The 21,713-nt window shown below is 43.7% G+C and overlaps 1 protein-coding gene across 5 annotated transcripts in view; it reads right to left on the bottom strand.

Annotated features, from left to right (window-relative positions):
- Positions 1 to 21,713, bottom strand: part of WWTR1 (WW domain containing transcription regulator 1) — a 179,604-nt gene that overhangs the window by 20,914 nt on the left and 136,977 nt on the right. For all 5 annotated transcript variants that reach the window (XR_009451884.1, XM_059688161.1, XM_059688162.1 and 2 more), the window contains exon 4: positions 11,128 to 11,330. Coding sequence is in view for 4 of the 5 variants with exons in the window: in XM_059688161.1 (XP_059544144.1) it covers positions 11,128 to 11,330 (203 nt within the window). In the remaining variant the exon portion in view is untranslated. The remainder of the gene's footprint in view (positions 1 to 11,127; positions 11,331 to 21,713) is intronic.

The raw sequence follows: 21,713 nt of genomic DNA, 5'->3' as shown, positions 1-21,713 counted from the left end.
GGACAGTTGATCAAAGCTGGTCCAGGACATGACTCAGGACTCCAACTCAGAGAATTGATGGTGCAGCTGCCATAACCAACCCTGTGCTCCGTCCTCAGCTTCCTCTAGTTGAGGCAGAAGAAATGCTAAGCTGGAGGCACATCCAAGCCCCCTGGTCTGTCTCTCATCTCCCACTTCCACTCCAGTTCAACAGGTCTATTCACAGACCCCTACACAGTATCCCCTCCACCCCCACCCACCCTGTTCTCCCAAACAAGTCTTCAGTATCCTAGACTCCTCCGTACTTTGGGTCTCCCTTCATTTAGCCAGATCTCACCCACCCTTAGAGCAGCGGTCACCAACCTTTCAGACCTAACAGGCCACCAGTGGTCCATGGAGCACCGGTTGGCGACTGCTGCCTTAGAGGTTCCATTACACCACCTTTTCCAGGATGCCTTCCCTGACTACCATAGCTACAGCAAGCTACCTTCCCTTTCTCCCAGCCCTGAACTCCTAAACAAACACATCCAGCAGGGGTCTGAAACCTCATGTCTCCCAAAACACTCCTCATCAAGCCCCAAAGCAGCTCTTCCTACTAACTTCAAGCTTTCTCTGAAGGCCCACACCACTTAGCCCAACTCAAAATCCAAGTCAGCTGACTCTCAATCCCCACAACAATTCCGTCATTCCTGTATTCCTTTATTCATTCATTCATTCATTCATTCATTCATTCATTTATTTAAGTACTATGGAGACTAGCAGGTGCCAGATACTGTTCTCAGAAGCAGAGGCACAGCAGCAAATACAGACAGTGCCCTACCTCATGGAGCATTCCAGAGGGCGAAACAGGCTATACAAATAATGATGGACAAGAGACAAGCCTGGTGGAGTCCATGTCCCTGATATCTCCTTGGTCCAAACCCAGCTTCCATCTCAAGTAGCAGGTTAGCACTGTTCCCTTGGGCATTTCAACCAACCTGCCCACCTTGTCAAGGCTGTATCCAGGTATCTATTCTACACTTTGCTGAGGTCTTTACAAAGACTGACCAGAAAAGAAAATTAAGATGGGAGGGGTCTGGATGAAATGTCCTATGAAGAAGTAGGAGACTATTTAACCAGAGGAAAGATTTGAGGGGCACACTTTGGCTCTCAAACTATCAAGGAAACATTACATGGGAGCAGGAAGATCCCTTCTACCCAAATTTGAGGCCAATATGATGAAGGACTTTCTAATTATCAGTCCATTCTGGGGTGGAACTAGCTGTTCTGCATTCTCTGGGGTACTGGACACTGCAATTCTCAAGCAGTTGTGAAAGGCTCAGTGCTATTAGGCATGTCCTGAGCTTGGCACAGGGAAAAAGTGTTTTTCGCATAAAAAAGATTGGAGTTCAAGTCCCAGCTCAGCTACTCCCCAGCTATAATGTCTGGGACTAAATTCTTAACCTTTCTTGATAGTTTATTCATCTGACTCACTTTTCTGGGATGTTATAAAAATTTAGAAGCATGTTTATAAAGAAGCTAGTACTGTAGGGCAGCCAACAGAATGAATAACCCATAGTAGTAAATGTTTTTAGAGGCAGGAATATTAGCTAATACCTGCGAATGGCTCCCAATGTGTGAAGCACTGTTCTGAGCACTTTAACAAACTATTTCATTTCATCCTCAGGACTATCCAGCTGTCTCCATATGGCAGATGAGGAAACTGAGGCACTGAGAAGTTAAGCAACTTTCCCACAATCTGGCTCCAGAGTCTGTTCTCATGGCCACCACGCCAACAGTGTGGCAGACAGAGGAAAGCCGAGGGCTGAGGTTGGCAGACCTCAAATTTTTGGCCCTTTCACCTACTGGCTGTGAGACTGGAACAGGGTATTTCATTGCTCTGGGCCCGTTTTCCCAGCTCTGATATGGAAATACCGACCCCCACCCCTCAGACAGTTTAGAGGAGGATTTATTGAAACAGCCCATTTAACTCTTGAACACAGTTAACTGTCCTGAATTGGGAAAGTGATTGAACTGCATGGTTCTACGTTCTTTTTCAATGTATATATGGGTGGAGCTAGTGTCCTAGGAAAACACAACACATCAAGCAAAGTTATACTTTCAGATTTTAAAGGCCAGTTTCAGAAAGATCTGGAAAGCTGCTTCTGGTAATCCACTCCTTCCTTCCTCCACCACAACTTTACTTTGTCTCTAGACCCAGGCTGGAGTGGAAAGATTGCTGCAAAGTGAAGGCTTTGAGACTCTCTCTCGGAGTTTTTGGTTGAGGTTGTGGTCATCCATCTAGCTCCCTGAAATGAATAATTATATGTAGGTTTAAAAACACCCTCTCCTAGCCCTGGCCTGTTTGGCTCAACCTTCAGACTGAAAGGTCCCGGGTTTGATTCCAGTCAAGGGCACATGCCCAGGTGGTGGGCTCGGTCCTCAGTGGGGGCGTGCAGGAGGCGGCAAATTGGTGATTCTCTCTCTTCATTGATGTTTCTATCTCTCTCTCCCTCTCCCTTCCTCTCTGAAATCAATAAAAATATATTTAAAAAGACAACAACACCCTCTCCTAACAGCTGGGGGAGAGGGTGGTGATTAAAGAGCTGGAGGGTGAAGGTGTGAAAACACTGATTTGTCAGTAGGAGGAAGCAAACCCCAGACCTCCTCCCCTCCAGCTCCCCAGGGCCTGCAGCTCACCCTCAGAATAAATCAACAGCAGAGTGAGCAACTCCACAACAGGTGAGGGCCTCTGCGGCCAGTCCGGGGCTGAGGACGGCCTCTGCCATGGCTCCTGCCTCCCTGGAATATACTTCAAAGAGAAACAAATGACAATAACCTTTTCCAAGGGTGTCCTGCTTGATATAAGTGTGCGTTCCAGGGATTCCAGAAAAATGGAAGATTGGATTGTTTTAATTATAAAAGGTGGGGTGACTAGAAACTAATGAAAAAATAAAGACCTTTTGAAATCCTAACATTAAAACAGTTATTCCCATGCAGATCAGCGCCTCTCTCTGCCCAAAGGCTGAGGCTTTAGAGGCAGAACGCTGAATTATTCACCTTCATAGAAAAATGCCTGTGCCAAAGGGTTCTAGAAACCCACTGTCACATTTTTGGGAGCCTCCCTTCTTGAAACACTTCATCACAGGCTCAGCTGCCAGAACTGCCGCTATGAAAGAACAACGGGAACTCTAGCATTTTCAGGAAGACAATTAGAGTCCGTACTATTATACACGGCCTGTTTGTTGCTCTTTTAATTCAGGATGTATATAACAACATTGTGTTATTATATAATCTCTGTTGTTTCTGGGAATCACATTACGGAACACATTATAATTTAGATATTATAATCACAGCATAACTTCCATGACACTCTCTTTGCTTAAAAAAATAGCTGAATGGACCTTGAAATGGAATAGTTCTTCATACTTTGGTGATCTCATTAAGACCAGAAATTAGCACCTGCTTTTCCCTTCGTGCAAATTTGGTGAACCTACGTTTAAAAATGTGTTCAATTTATAACATTTTCTAAAGGGTCCTTTTAAAAAGACTGGAATTGATATTATTTTTTCAAAAAATGAGAAGATTTTAGAAAATGGATTATTTCTGGGACTTGTGGGCAAACCAAACACTTGACAGAAGGTGGAAGAGCTCTGTGAGGAAAGGATCCAAGTCTATCTGCTCATCGCTCTGCATTCAGTGTCCTGAGCATGTTGAACAATGAATGAAAGAATTTAGAGAGCCAGGGTGTTCTAGAGGGATTTAAAGGTTGGTGGAATCACAGTCAACCCTGAAATGTAATTCTATAAAATGTTTTTTTAAAAGTTAAATTTTAGCTCCTTTTCTAAAGGAAAGACTTTATAAAATAGCCACCACGTATGCTTCATGACCTGCTATGATATGACACTTTTTAACCTCTCTAAATAGCTATTCTTCACATGACAAAACACAGACCTCAGAACCTTCACCCCAGACCAGTGCTGCTCACAGCCGGGCGTGTCCCTTCCAGCACCCTTGGTCAGGAATGGCTGTGAGAAGCCCGCCAGCTGGCCAGCAGGACCCAATAGTGGTGTTCAAGCCCAAGAGAAATCTCTGAGACCAGCCAAAAAAATTCCACAGCCTCCCGCCCAAACCCTCTGTCCTCCTCCTTGTTGCCCTGGCAACCAGAGGCCAACCTTAGTCAGCATTTTTGTTTGACTGAACTGCATTCTTCTGTCCACTGAGCCCTAATCAAGGAAAGGATGGAGGTAAACTCAGTCCTGAGCTTGCTTGAGAACAATACCGGTTTCTCAACAACGCAGACCCTGAGAAGGGGCCCTGGGGACTGACAGGAAGATTAAAATACTGGAGACAGAAGCCCCCACGCATACCCCCGGCTTCATATTTAAATGAATAATACACATGAAAAGAAACACTCTCCTCAGATAAAGGCCTGAGTCTGTTTCCATGTAAAGGAATTGTTCTCTCAGACGGGTAAATAGGGACTGAGAAGCCTGTTTCTCAATTTCTTACCAGTTACTAAAATTTTCCATTTCATTAGGCAAAGTTGCAAACATGTCCATTATAATACTGAGTAAATACTGTGTTGAATTTTAGGCTGTAACAACAGAATCAACACTAATAAAAGAGAAAAATGGTAATTGGCGTACGAGCTACCCTTTTCATTGGCTAATCAGGGCTATATGCAAATTAACTGCCAACTAAGATTGGCAGTTAACTGCCAACAAGATGGCGGTTAATTTGCATATGTAGGCACAATGCAGGGAGGCGAAAGGGAAAGCAGGAAGAAGCCCCCTGCCACTGACAGTGATCGGAAAGCCAGGGGGGAGCTAAGAGCTGGGGGGCAGGGCAAAGGCGGCCCTGGAGCCGCCTTTGCCCTGCCCCCCAGCCATGATTGGAGAATCAGGTGCCTTTTCTGCCCTGGCCAGTGATAGCAGGAAGTAGGGGTGGAGCCAGCGATGGGAGCTGGGCACGGTCGAAGCTGGCAGTCCTGGGAGCTAGGGGTCCCTTGCCTGGGCCTAAAGTGGAGCCCACGGTCGTGGGGCCACTGCAGCTGCGGGTCCCCGCTGCCCGGGCCGGACGCCTCAGCCAGAGGTGTCAGGCCTGGGCAAGGGGCCGATCCTGCGATTGGAGGGTGATGGGGGTCAACGCCTGAGGGCTCCCAGTATGTGAGAGGGGGCAGGCTGGGCTGAGGGACACTCCCCCCCCCCCCACACACACACCCAGTGCACGAATATCGTGCACCGGGTCCCTAGTATTCTATAGTCATTGTAAGCAGGTGTGGCTCATGTAATCTTAAAATATACGTTTAGCCCTGTTGTAGAAAAGATTCCAGGCAGCTTAGAATAGACACAACCAAAGTCACAGCACAATTTCCATGATACAGAATATAAAGTGACTGCCCAATGCATTAGGAGATGACAAAACAGTAATGTGATATGCTAGTAACTGTGTTTTAAATAACAAGGTACACACACAAATCCATACAAAGACTAGAAAGAAATCACATCTTCGTAGTTACTCTACCTAGGTAAGAGCATGAGTGATGATGTTCTTCCTTGTTTTTGAGTATGTTAAATATTTTTATAATGAATGTGTTTTATGCTTGCTATGATTTTATTTACATACAGTTCTGAGTTTTGACAAATACATACCGTTGTGAAACAGCCACTAAAACTAAGATGTAGAACTGTGCCATTACCACCCCCCCCTCCAATTCCCTAGTGCTGTCCCTTTGTAGTCAGGCCCTCCTCCCTCACCCCTAACCCTGGCAACCACTCATCTGTCCTCTGTCCCTATTGGTTGCCTTTTCCAGAATGTCATATAAATGGAATTATATAGTATGTAGCTTTTTGGGGTACGACTTCTTTTACTTAGCAAAATGATTTATTTTGTCTCAATTAGGAAAAAAACAAAGCACTCAATTATATTTTTAAAAGTTAAAACTTTAGTTTTCTACTTAATAAAAAAGAAAAAAAAGAAAAAATATCCACAAACTGCCGAAACCAGTTTGGCTCAGTGGATAGAGCATCGGCCTGCGGACTGAAAGGTCCCAGGTTCGATTCCGGTCAAGGGCATGTACCTGGGTTGCGGGCACATCCCCAGTGGGAGATGTGCAGGAGGCAGCTGATCGATGTTTCTCTCTCATCGATATTTCTAACTCTCTATCTCTCTCCCTTCCTCTCTGTAAAAAATCAATAAAATATATTTAAAAAAAAAAAACTTAAAAAAAAAATCCACAAACTGAATTCTAATTCCTTTTCTAAAAATATGAAGATACCAAGAAGTACAATTTCAACTGAAATTGCTCTTTCTAGGATTGCCACTGCTCTGATGGGCCCAGAACTGCTTCATAGCCTTTTGGGAAATTTAGCAAAAATCAAACTCTCATTATCAGGACCAGTGGAGAAGGTCTTTCACGAAAGTTCACTCTGCACAATGTCTGTGATAGATGCCTGTTGAAAGCAGGGGAAGATCTACTTTCTTAAAAAGGTAGTGTCCTGGGATCCCCACCCCGGTGCTGGTGGCACCCCTCTACTCAGAGCACCTAACACATTCTGAGATAATTCACCAATTATCAGATCCAAGTAGTTCAACTCTGTTGCTATAGCAGCCAATGTTTAATTGTAGAAGCAAGGCATTTTTAATGAAACTGCTTCACTTCAGAAGGTTCCTACCTGGGGGAGATAGCAATCCTCATTGGCTCTTTGATACTAATTCTGTAGCTGTTCAATAACTTGGCCTGATGGGCCACTGAAGAAAATAAAGAAGCATCCTGCGCTCACATTCATAAGCCTCTGTGCTTGCCGGTGTCTGGTCTCTGCTCCAGTAATAAGAGTCAAAGATGGGAGCCACCTGGATTCCCTAAAGTAGGGAAGTGTTTGAATTCCCTTTCTGGAAAATGATTAGATTTAATCATCTTGTTCCCTTTGCTAAAATATAACTTACCTGAGGGCAGCCATGTCCCATTTATTATTTTCCACTATATAAATGTTGGTTGAATAAAGGATTGAGGAGATACAGGAAGGAAGGAAAAATATTTTTCCATTATGTAATAATGGAGGTTCACTTTAGAACTGAAGTCAAACTTTCCTCAAATCCACTTTGTTAATATCCTGACATGATTTCAGTGACAATGAGTTAACATTTGAGCCCTTAGGATTGGGAGGTGTACATTAGATTGTGCAATGAGGACCGAGAAGTGGTTTTCTCCATGGCACAATATCATCAAACTCTATGCCTAGAGATGAATGGCATGGAAGGAAGAAGCAAGAAGAGGAAGAAGAAGGAAGAACAGAAGAAACAGAATATTTATATAGCACATAATTTATAAAGAGCTCTCACATCTATCATATATCTAAGAATCTACACTAATAAAAGAGAAAAATGGTAATTGGCATACGACGATACCCTTTTCATTGGCTAATCAGGGCTATATGCAAATTAACTGCCAACTAAGATTGGCAGTTAACTGCCAACAAGATGGCGGTTAATTTGCATATGTAGGCACAATGCAGGGAGGCGAAAGGGAAAGCAGGAAGAAGCCCCCTGCCACTGACAGTGATCGGAAACCCAGGGGGGAGCTAAGAGCTGGGGGGCAGGGCAAAGGCGGCCCTGGAGCCGCCTTTGCCCTGCCCCCCAGCCATGATTGGAGAATCAGGTGCCTTTTCCGCCCTGGCCAGTGATAGCAGGAAGTAGGGGTGGAGCCAGCGATGGGAGCTGGGCACGGTCGAAGCTGGCAGTCCCGGGAGCTAGGGGTCCCTTGCCTGGGCCTAAAGCGGAGCCCACGATCACGGGGCTGCTGCAGCTGCGGGTCCCCGCTGCCCGAGCCGGACGCCTCAGCCAGAGGCGTTAGGCCTGGGCAGGGGCGGAGCCTGCAACCGCGGGGAGCTGGGGGTCCCCTGCCTAGGCCTGACACCTCTGCCGGAGGCCTCAGGCCTGGTCAAGGGGCCGATCCGGTGATTGGTGATCGGAGGGTGATGAGGGTCAACTCCTCTGGCCGAGGCATCAGGCCTGGGTGGGGGGCTGAGCCGGGGATTGGGGGGATATGATGGTCCCCTTGCCCAGGCCTGAAGCCTGGGTCAGAGGCGTTAGGCTTGGGCGGGGGGTGGAGCAAGCGATCAGAGGGAGATGGGGGTCCCCTGCCCAGGCATGATTCCTGGGCCAGAGGCCTCAGGCCTGGGCGGGGGCCAGAGCCAGTGATCGGGGGGAGATGGGGGTCCCCTGTCCAAGCCTGACACCTCTGTCAGAGGCGTCAGGCCTGGGCAAGGGGCCGATCCTGCGATTGGAGGGTGATGGGGGTCAACGCCTGAGGGCTCCCAGTATGTGAGAGGGGGCAGGCTGGGCTGAGGGACACTCCCCCCCCACACACACCAAGTGCACGAATTTCGTGCACCGGGCCCCTAGTAATAAAAATATACAGGAGTGTGATGATTTCCCAGAAATTGGGGAATAAATTAATCTACTTATTAAATGTGCTAAGCTTCCTTCCTAATACAGAGATAGAGCATAGGAAAGCCTCCCTTGAGAGAACTGCATGCCTACAGGACAAGGACCTAGTGAAGATGGGCTCCATAACCAGGGCCATCCTGCAAGCATGGGGAGAGCAGGAGTTACTAACTGCCCGGTGAGCCAAGGATGTGCAGGCAGTTGTTGATGGCGAGGACATGAGAGTGGGGTACAATGAAGAGAGGAAAGTTCACATTTCTACCAGATGCTGGAAGGTAGCTAATAGCTGAGCCAAATATCACTTTTACTGCCAATCCATCCCTGCCTCTGCCCTGGCTTAAGTGCAAATAGTGAAGTAGAAAAAAAAAAAAAAACACACCAAAAAACACACAAACAAAAAAACAACAAGTAGAAAAACCACCAAGATGATAGACATAATCCACACTTGAACCATCAGGCATCTTGACAAATGCCCCAGAAAACTATTATAGACCACTCCAACTACTATATGGCTTTAAGTAGTCTCGTCAGACCATTTTTCCTATATTCCATAATAAAAGTAATGAGACATCAACTATCCATTTCATCTCTTCCTTCTAACCACACACACACACACACACACACACACACACAGTCAAAGCTGAACTGTGTGAGCCTCTGTGCAAATCCAGACAGCTCTCCTTCCCTGTCCTACACAATGGAATGCACGCTATGAGGCAGCAAAATGCACCAAATGCCACAGCCTCTGGGGATCAGCATTAAGGAACTTGGTTGGCATTTCTGTAATAGGAACCATCAATAATACATTCTGGTTCAAAGGCACTTAGGGCTGGAATAGAGGAAACAATTTAGGGCACTTTTCCCCACCCCTTTTCAGAAATACTTTCTGTGGGAAAGAAGGAGTTGAGGCAAGAGAAAGAGAAGCAAAGAAAGAGGCAGAAACTGAGAAACAAGCCTTTGGTATGGCTTTGCCTAAGGGAAAAAACTCAGTAAAGCTCATTTAAATCTAAAACTAACAGAAAACCTACAAATGTTCCTAAAATAATACTGTTTAATTTATTCTACATTATTAAATAGAAAAATTATTCCAAATGGAATTCTTATCCAAAGACAGAAAACAATAATGTAATTATTTCCCTTCTGAGAAACATGATACTGTTTATCTCAAAACAACATAAATAACTGTTACCTGAAATAACTATGAGTTCAGATACAAATCCTCAGAGTAAAGGCACAACTGTAGTTACAGAGTTCAGTGGAACAGTTCAAATGAACAAAAAGCACAATTTGTATTCATTTCCCTCATTTTCAAAGGCTCTAAGGAATTATTTTAATTTACCATGTTTTTAAAACCTCATGCAGCTTGGATACTTTATATCTTTTAATTTATTTGATGAGAAATAGATTACGTATATTTTTTAAAGTATCAGTTGTAATTAAAAGAGAAAATAGTGTTTACCCTAATGCCCCCAGTTCCCTGCAAGAAAGCTCTCTAAACCAATTATAACTTCTTACTTCCTTAAAAGCCAGTGAAAGGAAGCTACTCGTGTATCTGGCTTCATGGGAGTCATAAAGCAAAGTTTGAAGAATTAGAACAATAAATGAAGCTTTCCTCCCCAAAATGTAGCCAGCAAAATTTATGAGACCAGAAAACATGTGCTGCATTAGTTTAGCAGCTCATGTTGTGTCTTGGATAGGCCAAGCCACCGAAGCAGGGGAAACATGGGTTCCTTCAGGGATTCTCCTTATTCAGTTTTTGAGGTACAGCCCTGAGCCTGACCTAGAGAGAACACACAGCAGCAGTCTATTGACTGATCGAATGAATAAATGAATGATCAATGCCAAGACAGCTTTGCAGACCACTCTACCAGAGTCCACATGCAAACCATTTTCCTTGCTCATTCTCCCTCAAACTCCCCTCTTTATCATGCTCCACAGCAGATCAAATATGGTCACAGATTCTTTGTCATTTTTCTACAGAGCATCTTCTGCTACCTGCTCTAATCTGTGACTGCTTTGACCAAGAGAATATGGCAGACCTGACTCTGAGTTCCAGAGCCAGGCTCTTAAGTACACTGGCCAGTTCCATTTTCTGTCTTTTGGAACATTCTCTTGGGGAGACCCAAGCTGCTATGTAATATGTGCCATTACTCTGAGATAGCCATACTAGAGATACCATAGGTAGACGCTTCGGGCTTTAGTCCCAGCTAAGCACACTTCCAGCAATCCTGACTGTGGTGCCACACGCTTGAGCGATGCCATCTGGGACCCTCCAGACTAGCCTGTCCACCAGCTGAACAACACTCAGTGACCTCAGTCAACACCACATAGAGCAAAAGCACAGTCCAGCTGAGCCCTGCCTAAATTCCAGACCCAAGATGTGTGTAATATCATAAAATGGCTACTGTTTGAAGTCATTAAATTTGGGATAACGTGTTACAAAGCAATAGATAATTGGAATATATTCCTTCTCTCCTTCTAAAGCTAGCAAAAGCCAAAGGCAGCCATGCTAGTGTAGCTAGTCCTGTACTCAGGTGGCTCTGCAGATAGTGCAGGCAGAGGCTGGGACAAGAAACTCATTCTACTTGAGAGGTCTGGAGCAGGGCGTTGGGCCTCTAATGCTTCTAGAGGAAGATTTACCCTAATAGCTGGCAGCTACCTAGCCAACAGCTTTGGCAACAAAGGCCACAAAGCGCCACCAAGCACCTTGGAAGACCATACCTGCCTCATGAGCTCCTCTTGACGCATTCGAATCCTCTCTCTCTCCATCTGGATCCTTTGAAGCCGGAGTTTCTGCTGCTGCTGCTGCTGAGTGGTCAGCGCATTGGGCATACTCAGGAGCCCCGCTGCTGGGTTCTGAGTAGGGTGGTTCTGCTGGCTCAGGGTACTGGGTGCCATTTGCTGCTGGTGCTGGTGACTCATCACTGTGGGAGGGAGGAACATAGGAGATCAATGACAAGGGTCCACAACATCTTATCAAAAGGAAACCATCACAATGTTTGTGCTTTGGATTATAGATTTCTGGGGTCCCTTCCAAAGTACTTCCCTGTCAATCGATACTGTTTAAGTAATTATCACCTTAACTCAATTCATGGAGCCTCAGATACTGGCCCCACTCCTGACTCATTAGTCTCAGGTCTTGTACCCTGTTAAAAATCTTATTTCACACCTTCCCTTTGTCTATAATACATTTTAAGCCTTTCACAGAACATAGTGGTCACAACTAAATTCTACAAAGGTTAGTTAGCACTACATATGGCATCATTTCACCAGGACACCTGGGTGTAGTGCACTTCCTCAGACCACCCGCATGTGAATGGTAGAGCTGCGGAAGCTGTGAGCCTCAGTGCTTGCTGGGTATGCAGCAATACCTAGGGTGAAGGAGAATCCATCTCACATGTAAAAACAGTGCCTGGGCCAGAGACCTGTACGCAGGCAGGACCCCATTAGTGCTTTGTCTAAAAAGGATGCCCCAAAGAAGTGTGAGCTAAGCTTAGGAACAAGTAAATGATTGAGGAAAAGCATTTCAGTTTTTGCAAAGAGAAAAATTAGTGATAAAAAATTACATTAAAATGTTAATTGTGATTGGATAAAGTCATTAGAAATGTTTTAAGTTTTTCAAGTGTTTTAAGTTTTTCTGTTTATCTGCACTTACTACCATTTTTAATTTTAGCATGTCATACTTCACTTCAGAAGACAACTGAAAAATTCTCTAATAAATTCTATCATTAGCATTCTCACACAAAAAAATGCATTTTAAAAGGTTCTAGTTTTTCTCAAAACAGCTTACCAGTCAAATTTGCTTAACTTCTGCCTGGGTGATATGCTATAATAATGAAAACCATGCTTTTCAGTCTATTTGTTCCTAGTTCAGGGCCAAAGACAACAACTTCACACACTGAGAGAATTGGTTTCCTTAAGGAACAATTAATTTCATGGCAGGAACTTCCTCCAGCTAGGGGGAGAGGGTGTTAAACCATTCTTTTTAAAAAAATGTATTGATACACTCACTTAAATCTTTATTGCACCCCCCACTCCGTGTATCAGGCAGTGGGCTTGTAGTTGGAACAGATAGCTCCTGCCCTCACAAGAACTAATAGGCTGTTGGAAATAATGTGGGAAGAAATGAGGTGGGTTTTTATGTGTGGCTGTGGAACACTAGAATGATAGGCTTTGTAAGGAACCTTGGAGATCATCTAACCCATCCCTTCATTTTATGGCAGAGAAGAGGAAGCCCAGAGAGGTGAAGGGATATGCTCTGGTTAGCAAAAGAACTATTTTCAAATTTGCCTCCTGAGACCCGGTCCACCTGTTCTTTCAACTGTCCTTGGCTGCCCTCTGCCTCACCTTAGACTGAAGAACAGGAACAAATGCTCAAACTGAGAGCAACCCTCTAAGCACAGGTTGCCTTTGACAGCAAGGAAGTACCACTGAGACAGCAAGTCATCAAAAGCTGTCCAGTTCACAAACAGGAAGGTTTCGAGGAGGGTTTGGCTAGATTGATAGCTCTCTGCTCAATAACGAGCTACTGCAGGGACAGGAATAGTCTGTCCAGAGTTCAGCTTTCTCTCCCAGGATTAAGCCCACCACAAAAAACTCTCACCGCCAGGCACCATCCCAGCACACAGGAGGCTCGGAAAATGATGTGATAAGTGAGTGAAAGCACCTGGGCATTTCTTATGTTCTTAGCTTGAGAACAGAAAAAAAAGTCGTGACTGGTGGCAAAATAACTGAGTGTTTCATTTGCATAGCTTGCTAGAGCATAATTACAGTCTCCATTTGAAGGACTGAGGAGGAGGCCAGGGACTGTGCACAAGGGAAAAAATGTTCTTCAATACTTTTTCAAGTAAGACAAAGTCCAGCTACCGGGAAGAATTCAGTTCATTAGACCTCTTTCAAGGCAAGGGATGGTGATCATTTCCAGGTATAGTCATTTGTGAACCTCCTGAAAAAAAGATGCTCCTATTTTTCTGAGATAACTAACAAAACAAATGCCCAATTGTGTTTATAAGAGAAATGTGTGCATAGAATATTTCTATTATCAGAAACCCTCAGGTTAGGAAAAAGAGGCTTGTAAAAGTTTTTGTTGGTAGTTCAGAGGTTAACTGTTAATTTTTATAACTCAGATACTTTGAACATTTTTTAAGAATGACTCAGGTCTGGTAAGTTATTGATATGACAAATAAATGGGTGCAGAACTGTCTTCAGTGGCCTGAGAAGACTCCTGCCAGTGTAGAAAATCCTGCCCCAGCTACTCAGTGGACTCTCACTCATCTCCACACAGCACGCAGACACTGCTCGGCACACTTCATCGATGTCTGCGTCCTTATCTGTGGGGTTTAAGACTTGGAGACAAGCTCTTCCAAAGCCACACCCTTGCTGGTTCCAAAGCACCAGCCACACAGAGCCGTCCAAGAGAGGAAAGGTGGGCATGCTGCTTTCTTCCACTTAATTCAGATTTGACCATTCAGACTAGACATCTTCAGTTATTAACTGTAGAGACTGAAAAAGAGCACAACTTAGACAATGACTTTGTTTTCAAAGTAAGGCACATACAAAACCCAGCAAGCCTGTATGAGAATATTCACTGCATGCAGTCTATAACAGCAAAAGGCTAACACTTGTCCACCAATGGGAGACTGCGAGCCCTCGGTGAGAGGAGTTGTGTGTGCACTACTGCAGAGAATGAGGGAGCTCTGCAGGCACTTCCATGGAACAATCTCTAAGAAACATTGTTTGGAGGGGGAAATCCAAGGGGCAGAACTATCTGTATGAGCTCACCCTATCTGTAATTAAAAAGGGGGGTCTGTGTACACATACAGCAAATTTCTAGAAGGACACACGAGAAACTAGCAACAGTGGTGACTCTAGAGAGGAAGCTGGGCTTTGGGGGTGGGAGGAGATCTTCCTTTTCCTCTTCTGTACTGTTTGAAGTTTCCCTATGTGCATTTATTATTTATGCAAAACTTAAAATATGAAAGTTAAGAAAACATAAAACAAAACATGGTCATGTATAGATCAAACTCAATATTTTCCTGGTGGAGTGATAGGTGGTAGCCTCAAAATTATTTGAAAAATAACAAATAAGGCTTAGAATACAGTCAAGGTCATCAAAACTGAGTGCCCACCCCATACGACTCCTCCTTGTGAACATGAGGAGACCAATACTCAGAGAGCCGGTGAGTTAGTCAAGATCTCAAAGGGGTCGGGGACCTAGAAACCAGGTGTCCTAACTCAATCTAGGTGTTCACAATTCCACCTGCCACTCTGTTCCCTGGAGCTGTTCCACTTTGAACTGTCACTGAACCTTCTCTGAGACTGGAGCTTGTGGGTGGCAGTTGAGGTTCTTTAAAACCGCTGCTTTTGTTAGCCACTCAGAGACAGTGCGGTAGAGGAGGCCAAGACAGAGAGACAGAGAGGAGGCCCGCAGGGGCATGGGAAGGCGAAACACCTAGATCAGTGATGAACAAAATACAACTTGGGAAAATATTCCAGAACATTTTAGGGAAAGAAAATAGCTCAGTTTTTTAAAAAAGGGCGGGGGTGGGGAGGAGAGTATCCCAAACACAGTGTCTGAAGCCAAACCAGTTAAGGGCAGACTGCCATTAAACGCCTCAAAAAGGCTAAAGACCGCATCAGTTCTAGACTTTGCCAGTCCTCACACAAAGAAATAACCCAAACAAGATTTCTCCATTGAAGCAGGAATGAACCAAATCTAAAGCAGACAACGTTTTTTTCCTTTCCAAAAAGTCAGAATTTAAATTTAAATCTACATTTCTCTTTCTCATTGTTTTCATCTTCTTTTCTGTTTTCTTTCCTTTTTCCTTCAATACTTAGCTTCCTGTTCTGTGCTTGGAACTCAATAACCATACTCTGCAGCTATATGATCAAATATTTCTCTGCTATTACTCAACAGAATGAAACACCAAGAAACAGCAACTTCACAGCATCTGAGACAGGAACACCCCTTTGACTGAATGACTATGTCCTTGGTGAAGTTAGCAGTCAGCATGGGAATGGGTGTAGAGGAGGGGTGACATGTTGACATGACCCTCTGGTTAATGTTGCCTGGGACAAGATGCACTGTGTACCCTCTGACCTGTTCTAACAACACACTTGGTCACTTCATCTAGAACCCCCAAGAGGAGGCTGAAGGTCAGGAAATTCCCTGGACTCAATTCTAAGCCCGCATATCATCTGCTATTTAAGAAGCAGACATTGCCGAAGCCGGTTTGGCTCAGTGGATAGAGCGTCGGCCTGCGGACTGAAAGGTCCCAGGTTCGATTCTGGTCAAGGGCATGTACCTTGGTTGCGGGCACATCCCCAGTGGAGGGCGTACAAGAGGCAGCTGATCGATGTTTCTCTCTCATTGATGTTTCTAACTCTCTATCCCTCTCCCTTCCTCTCTGTAAAAAATCAATAAAATATATATTTTTTTAAAAAAAGAAGCAGACATGGAAAAGGTACAGGTTTCACTCCTGAACTTTTGTCTTTTGCTGCACCAGGGAACACAGCGCAACAGCTCATAGTTAAAGTGCTTTGGCAGTGTCCCCAAGCCAGGAGCTGCAGACGAGGGAGGCCAATGCAGCAGAGGCTGCCCAGCCTTCTGGAATGTCTGACAAGTGTCCTTTTGGCCTTGGAGAGTCTTAGTGGCTTGCTTTTGTATGTTTTCAGTGTGCACGCATGTGAATGCACACACCCATCCACCACCACCACACACACACACACACACACACACACACACACACACACCACGAGTCCCACCAGCACCAACAATACACACACACACACACACACACACACACACAACAACAACAACAACGACACACATAGCCAAGTGAGAAAAACAAGAAGTTAGGCTCATGTACAAAACCCATCATGGGCCTGCATGGGGTTGGCCTGGATAGATTATGGAAAAGAACCAATGTGCCAACGGCTAGAAGCCACACCTAAGAGCTAGAAAGACAAAAATTACTTTATTTTCTTCAAGTCCTTCTCCAATTGACATGGGAGTCTGGGGAGGGCAGAGGAATACCTGTAGCTAGTTACACATCTCTCATCTCATTCTCAGCCTCCTTTTTCCTTTTGACAACAAACTTCTTAGTTGAGGTGTCTCTACACCTGTCACTTTGAGTTGAACCTTTAAAATATGTGGCTCAGTGGATAGAGTGTCGGCTTGCGGACTGAAGGGTCCCAGGTTCGATTCCGGTCAAGGGCATGTACCTTGGATGCGGGCACATCCCCAGAAAGGGGTGTGCAGGAGGCTGCTGATCAATGTTTCTCTCTCATCGATATTTCTAACTCTCTATCCCTCTCCCTTCCTCTCTGTAAAAAATCAATAAATTAGCCCTGACCAGTTTGGCTCAGTGGCTAGAGCATCGGCCTGCACACTGAAGGGTCCCAGGTTCGATTCTGGTCAAGGGCATGTACCTTCGTTGCAGGCACATCCCCAGTAGGAGGTATGCAGGAGGCAGCTGATCAATGTTTCTCTCCCATCAATGTTTCTAACTCTCTATCCCTCCCCATTCCTCTCTGTAAAAAAATCAATAAAATAAATTTTTTAAAAATGTGGTTTTGTCAATATGCCAGAGGCACAATTCCTTTCAAGTGAGTAAGCCTTCGAGCACTCCATGACCTTTCCACTCACAGAACCCATTCCTGAACCATAATTCTTTCAAGGTTCACATGTTGCTGACTATGGTTCATTAGTTTAATTAAAAATATATATTCATGAGTCCACACTCATATAAACAAATAATTAAATAATGAAAAACAGTATGGAGTTTCCTCAAAAAATTAAATACGGATCTGCCATTTGACCCAGTGATCCCACTTCTAGGAATATATCCTAAGAGACCTGAAGCACCAATCAGAAAGAATGTATGCACACCTATGTTCACAGCAGCACAATTTACAATTGCTAAGATCTGGAAACAGCCCAAGTGCCCATCAGTAAATGAGTGGATAAAACAGCTGTTGTATATTTATACCATGGAATACTATGCTGTAGTAAAAAAGAAGAATCGCTTACCCTTTGAGACAGCATGGAGGAACCTATAGAGTTTCATGCTAAGTGAAATAAGTCAGTCAGAGAAAGACAAGTATCACATGATCGCACTCATATGTGGAATGTAAGTAACAAAATAAACTGATGAACAGAATGGACCCAGAGACATAGGAGCATGGAACAGAGTGTGGAATCTCAGTGGGAAGGTGGGGGTGGGTGGATAGATGGGAGATAATCAACCAAAGACCTTGTATGCATATATGCATAACCCATGGACACAGACAATAGGGTGCTGAAGGCCTGGGGTGAGGAGGGGGGGATGGAGGCAGGCTAGAGGAGGTCAATGGGGGGTAAATGGGACATATGTAATACTTTCAACAATAAAGAATTATAAAAAATAACCCCAAATAATTAAATAAATAAATGGGGAGAGGAGAGACAAATCAGACAGAAGAATTCAAAACAATTTCATACATGAAAGTGGTAAGAGTCTAACTCCCATTCCTTTAGTGTGGACTGTGCATAGTAACTGCCTCCCAAAAAGTACAATATAATTCTACAGGAGAGAAACCTTGTATATGAGCCAAATGATCAAGGTCAACACTAAGCATAATAGCATAACCCTCCCTAAGATATTATGAAAAAGGCACGTTACCTCTGCAATCTTCCTCAAAAACCCATCATCCCAGTCTAATAACAGAAAAACATCCAAAAAATTCCAATAGAGGGGAATCATACAAAATTCCTAAAAGGGAAAATTCACAGGAGAGAACCCTGATACCTGAGGACTGAAGGTGGAGACCACATAGGGACTGGTAGGAGGGGCGGAGGTGCAAAAAGGCTGGCCAGGCCCCCACAGACAGCAACTGAAGTCCCGGAGAGATATCTCTTATGTGGGGGGGTGCCACTGAGAACTCTGGGATCTAACCCCCAAACTGTGCTCCCCAGCAGGAAGCACTAAATCTGAGGAGGGTACCCACATACATTCTAGCTGTGAAAACCAGTGGGATGTGTCTGCCAGGGAGTGGCAGCTGAAAGTTCAGGCACCCTTTGAAGGGCTAACTAATGCACAAAACTTCCCTGTGGAGTCACCCACCTTGTGTTTGGCAGAGGGAGAGTGAAGTGGACTGGAGCTGTGAAAGCAGAACCCAGTTTGGGGGACTCGGGGGATAGAGCTCAGAAGGCAGACACACCACTCCGCCTCTCCCAGCGGAGGACATCTTTCCCACATAGACATCTGCTTTGCCTGGGAGGAAGACAGTCCACCTTATTGGAAAACACCTTGCCCTGAGGCCATTAAGAGATTACAAGTAACAATTAGCCTCCATACAGAAGCAACTGACCCACCCTGCTGAAAAAACTCATGCTACACCTGAGGACGATTGCCTCTGGGCAATTCAAGTCAGAATCCTATTAGTCTGTAGACAGAGGGAGTCTCTGGAGGCTTTGATTCTTTGCCTGATACAATTAGTCAGAAACTGCCTTTAATACTGTCCTGCACTAGAGACTGAGAAGTGTAGAATATCTAATAACTAAAACATAGTCACAAACCTAGACAGCCAAAATGAGGAGACAAAGAAACAACCTCCAAATGAAAGAACTAGAGAAATCTTCAAAAGAGGTAATGAAGCAGAGATAAGAAACTTATCTGAAACAGAGTTCAGAGTAATGATGGTAAAAATGCTCAACAGTATGAAAAAAGATATTGTAACTATGAAAAAAGAACAGTCTGAGATAAAGAATGACAAAACACAAATAAAGAACACATTGGAAGGAATACACAGTAGATTAGGGGAAGCTGAGGATCTAATCAGTGAATTAGAAGACAGAGTTGAAAATATCACTCAGAGAACCAAAAGAAGGAAACAATTAAAAAACAGGAGGACAGCTTAAGGAAGCTGTGGGAAAATGTGAAGCATAAAAATATTAGAATAGCAGGTGTGCCAGAAGAGGCAGAAAGAAAAGAATAGAGAAGGTGTTTGAAGAAATAATGGCAGAAAATTTCCCTAACCTGGAAAAGGAAAAAGTCACACAAGTTCAGGAGGCACAGAGAACCCCAAACAAGAAGAACTCAAACAGACCCACACCCAGACACATCATAATTAAAATGCCAAAAATTAAAGACAAAGAGACAATCTTAAAGGCAGCAAGAGAAAAGAAAACTGTTACCTACAAAAGCGTTCCCATAAGGCTGACACCTGTTTTCTCATCAGAAATTCTACAGGCCAGAAAGAAATGGCATGAAGTACTCCAGGTAATGGAAAGCAAGGATATGAAACCAAGATTACTAAATCCAGCAAGGCTATCATTCAAAATAGACGGTCAAATAAAGAGCTTCCCAGACAAAAAGAGGCTAAAGGAATTCATCACTACCAAGCCAGCATTACAAGAAATGCTAAAGGCAGGAATCCTCAAACTTTTTAAATAGGGGGCCAGTTCACTGTCCCTCAGACCGCTGGAGGGCTGAACTATAGTTTAAAAAAAAACTATGAACAAATTCCTATGCACACTGCACATATCTTATTTTGAAGTAAAAAAACAAAACTTCAAAAAAAAGGCTCTCCTAACTTCAAAAAAAGAAATGAATCCTAACTTGTTCTTACCTCGGTCCTCAGGCAGCAGCAGGCTCTGCACAGGCAAGCTCGTGATTCGTCCAATCACACCAGAGACTGAGAGGAGGAGTCGAGAGACAGAGAGAAGGAGGGGAGTCAGAGTGCGGCGCACATTCCACACATGCGCACTGCAGGCCCGGGACTAGTCGACTGCTAAGCAGCAGGCAGCGGCAAAAACACCCGGTGGGCCGGATAAATGTTTTCAGCCAGCCGCATGTGGCCCACGGGCCAGAGTTTGAGGACCCCTGGCTAAAGGCATTGCTGTAAGGGATTGCTCAGAAGAAAAAACAAAAAGAGAAACCTAACCATACAGAAGCAAAATGGCTATAAATAAGTACCTCTCAATAACCCTAAATGTAAATAGATTAAATGCTCCAATCAAAAGCTGAATGGATACAAAAACATAACCCGACTATATGCTGTCTATAAGAGACCCACCTCAAAACAAAAGACACACACGGATGAAAGTGAATGGATGAAAAAAATTTTTCCTTGCAAATGGAAAAGAAAAAAAAGGTGGAGTAGCAATACTCATATCTGACAAAATAGGCTTTAACACCCCAAACTGTTTTTATGAGGCCAGCATTATCCTAATTCTAAAACCAGATAAAGCGACTACAAAGAAAAAGAATTACTGGCCAATTTCCCTGAGGAACATAGATGCAAAAATCCTCAACAAAATATTAGCAAATCGCATCCAGATATATATTAAAAAGATCATACACCATGATCAAGTAGGATTTATTCCAGGGATACAGGGCTGGTACAATATTCACAAATCAATAAATATGATACATCACATAAAAAAAATTAAAAGACAAAAATCACATGATCATATCAATAGATACAGAAAAAGCATTCGACAAAATCCAACATCCATTTTTGATAAAAACTCTCAGCAAAAGAAGAATAGAGGAAGCATATATCAACATGATAAAGGTCCTATATGACAAACCTAAGCCAACAGCCAACAGCATACTCAATGGGCAAAAACTAAAACCATTTCCCCTAAGAACAGCAACAAGACAGGGATGCTCACTTGCACCATTCCTGTTCAACACAGTACTGAAGTGCTAGCCATAGTGATCAGACAAGAAGAAGAAATAAGAAGCATCCAAATTGGGAAAGAAGAAATAAAACTGTCATTATTCACAGATGACATGATATTGTACATAGAAAACCCCAAAGATTCCATCAAAACACTACTAGATTTAATAAATGAATTTGGCAAAGTAGCAGGATACAAAATTAACACCCAGAAATCTATGGCTTTTTTATACACCAATAATGAATTCACAGAAAGAGAAACTAAAAGAAAAATTCCATTTACCATTTCAACAATAAAATTAAGATACCTAGGAATTAACTTAACTAAGGAGGTAAAAGACCTCTACTCAGGACATTGAAAACTACAGGAGGTTGGAAATAGAGATAGAGGAAGACATAAACAAATAGAAAAATACACCATGTCCATGGATTGGTAGAATCAATATCATTAAAATGTCCATACTTCCCAAAGCAATCTATAGATTCAATGCAATCCCTATGAAAATACCAACTGAACATTTCCCAGACCTAAAACATAGTCTCCGAAAATTCATCTGGAATAACAAAAGACCACGAATAGCTGCAGCAATCCTGAGAAAGAAGAACAAAGTTGGAGGAATCACAATACCAGATATCAAGCT

The sequence above is a fragment of the Myotis daubentonii genome, chromosome 3, assembly GCF_963259705.1.
Source record: "Myotis daubentonii chromosome 3, mMyoDau2.1, whole genome shotgun sequence".
NCBI classification, from domain to species: Eukaryota; Metazoa; Chordata; class Mammalia; order Chiroptera; family Vespertilionidae; genus Myotis; species Myotis daubentonii.
Note: the sequence above shows the minus strand (reverse complement) of the source record. Positions and strands in the feature narration are given on the sequence as shown.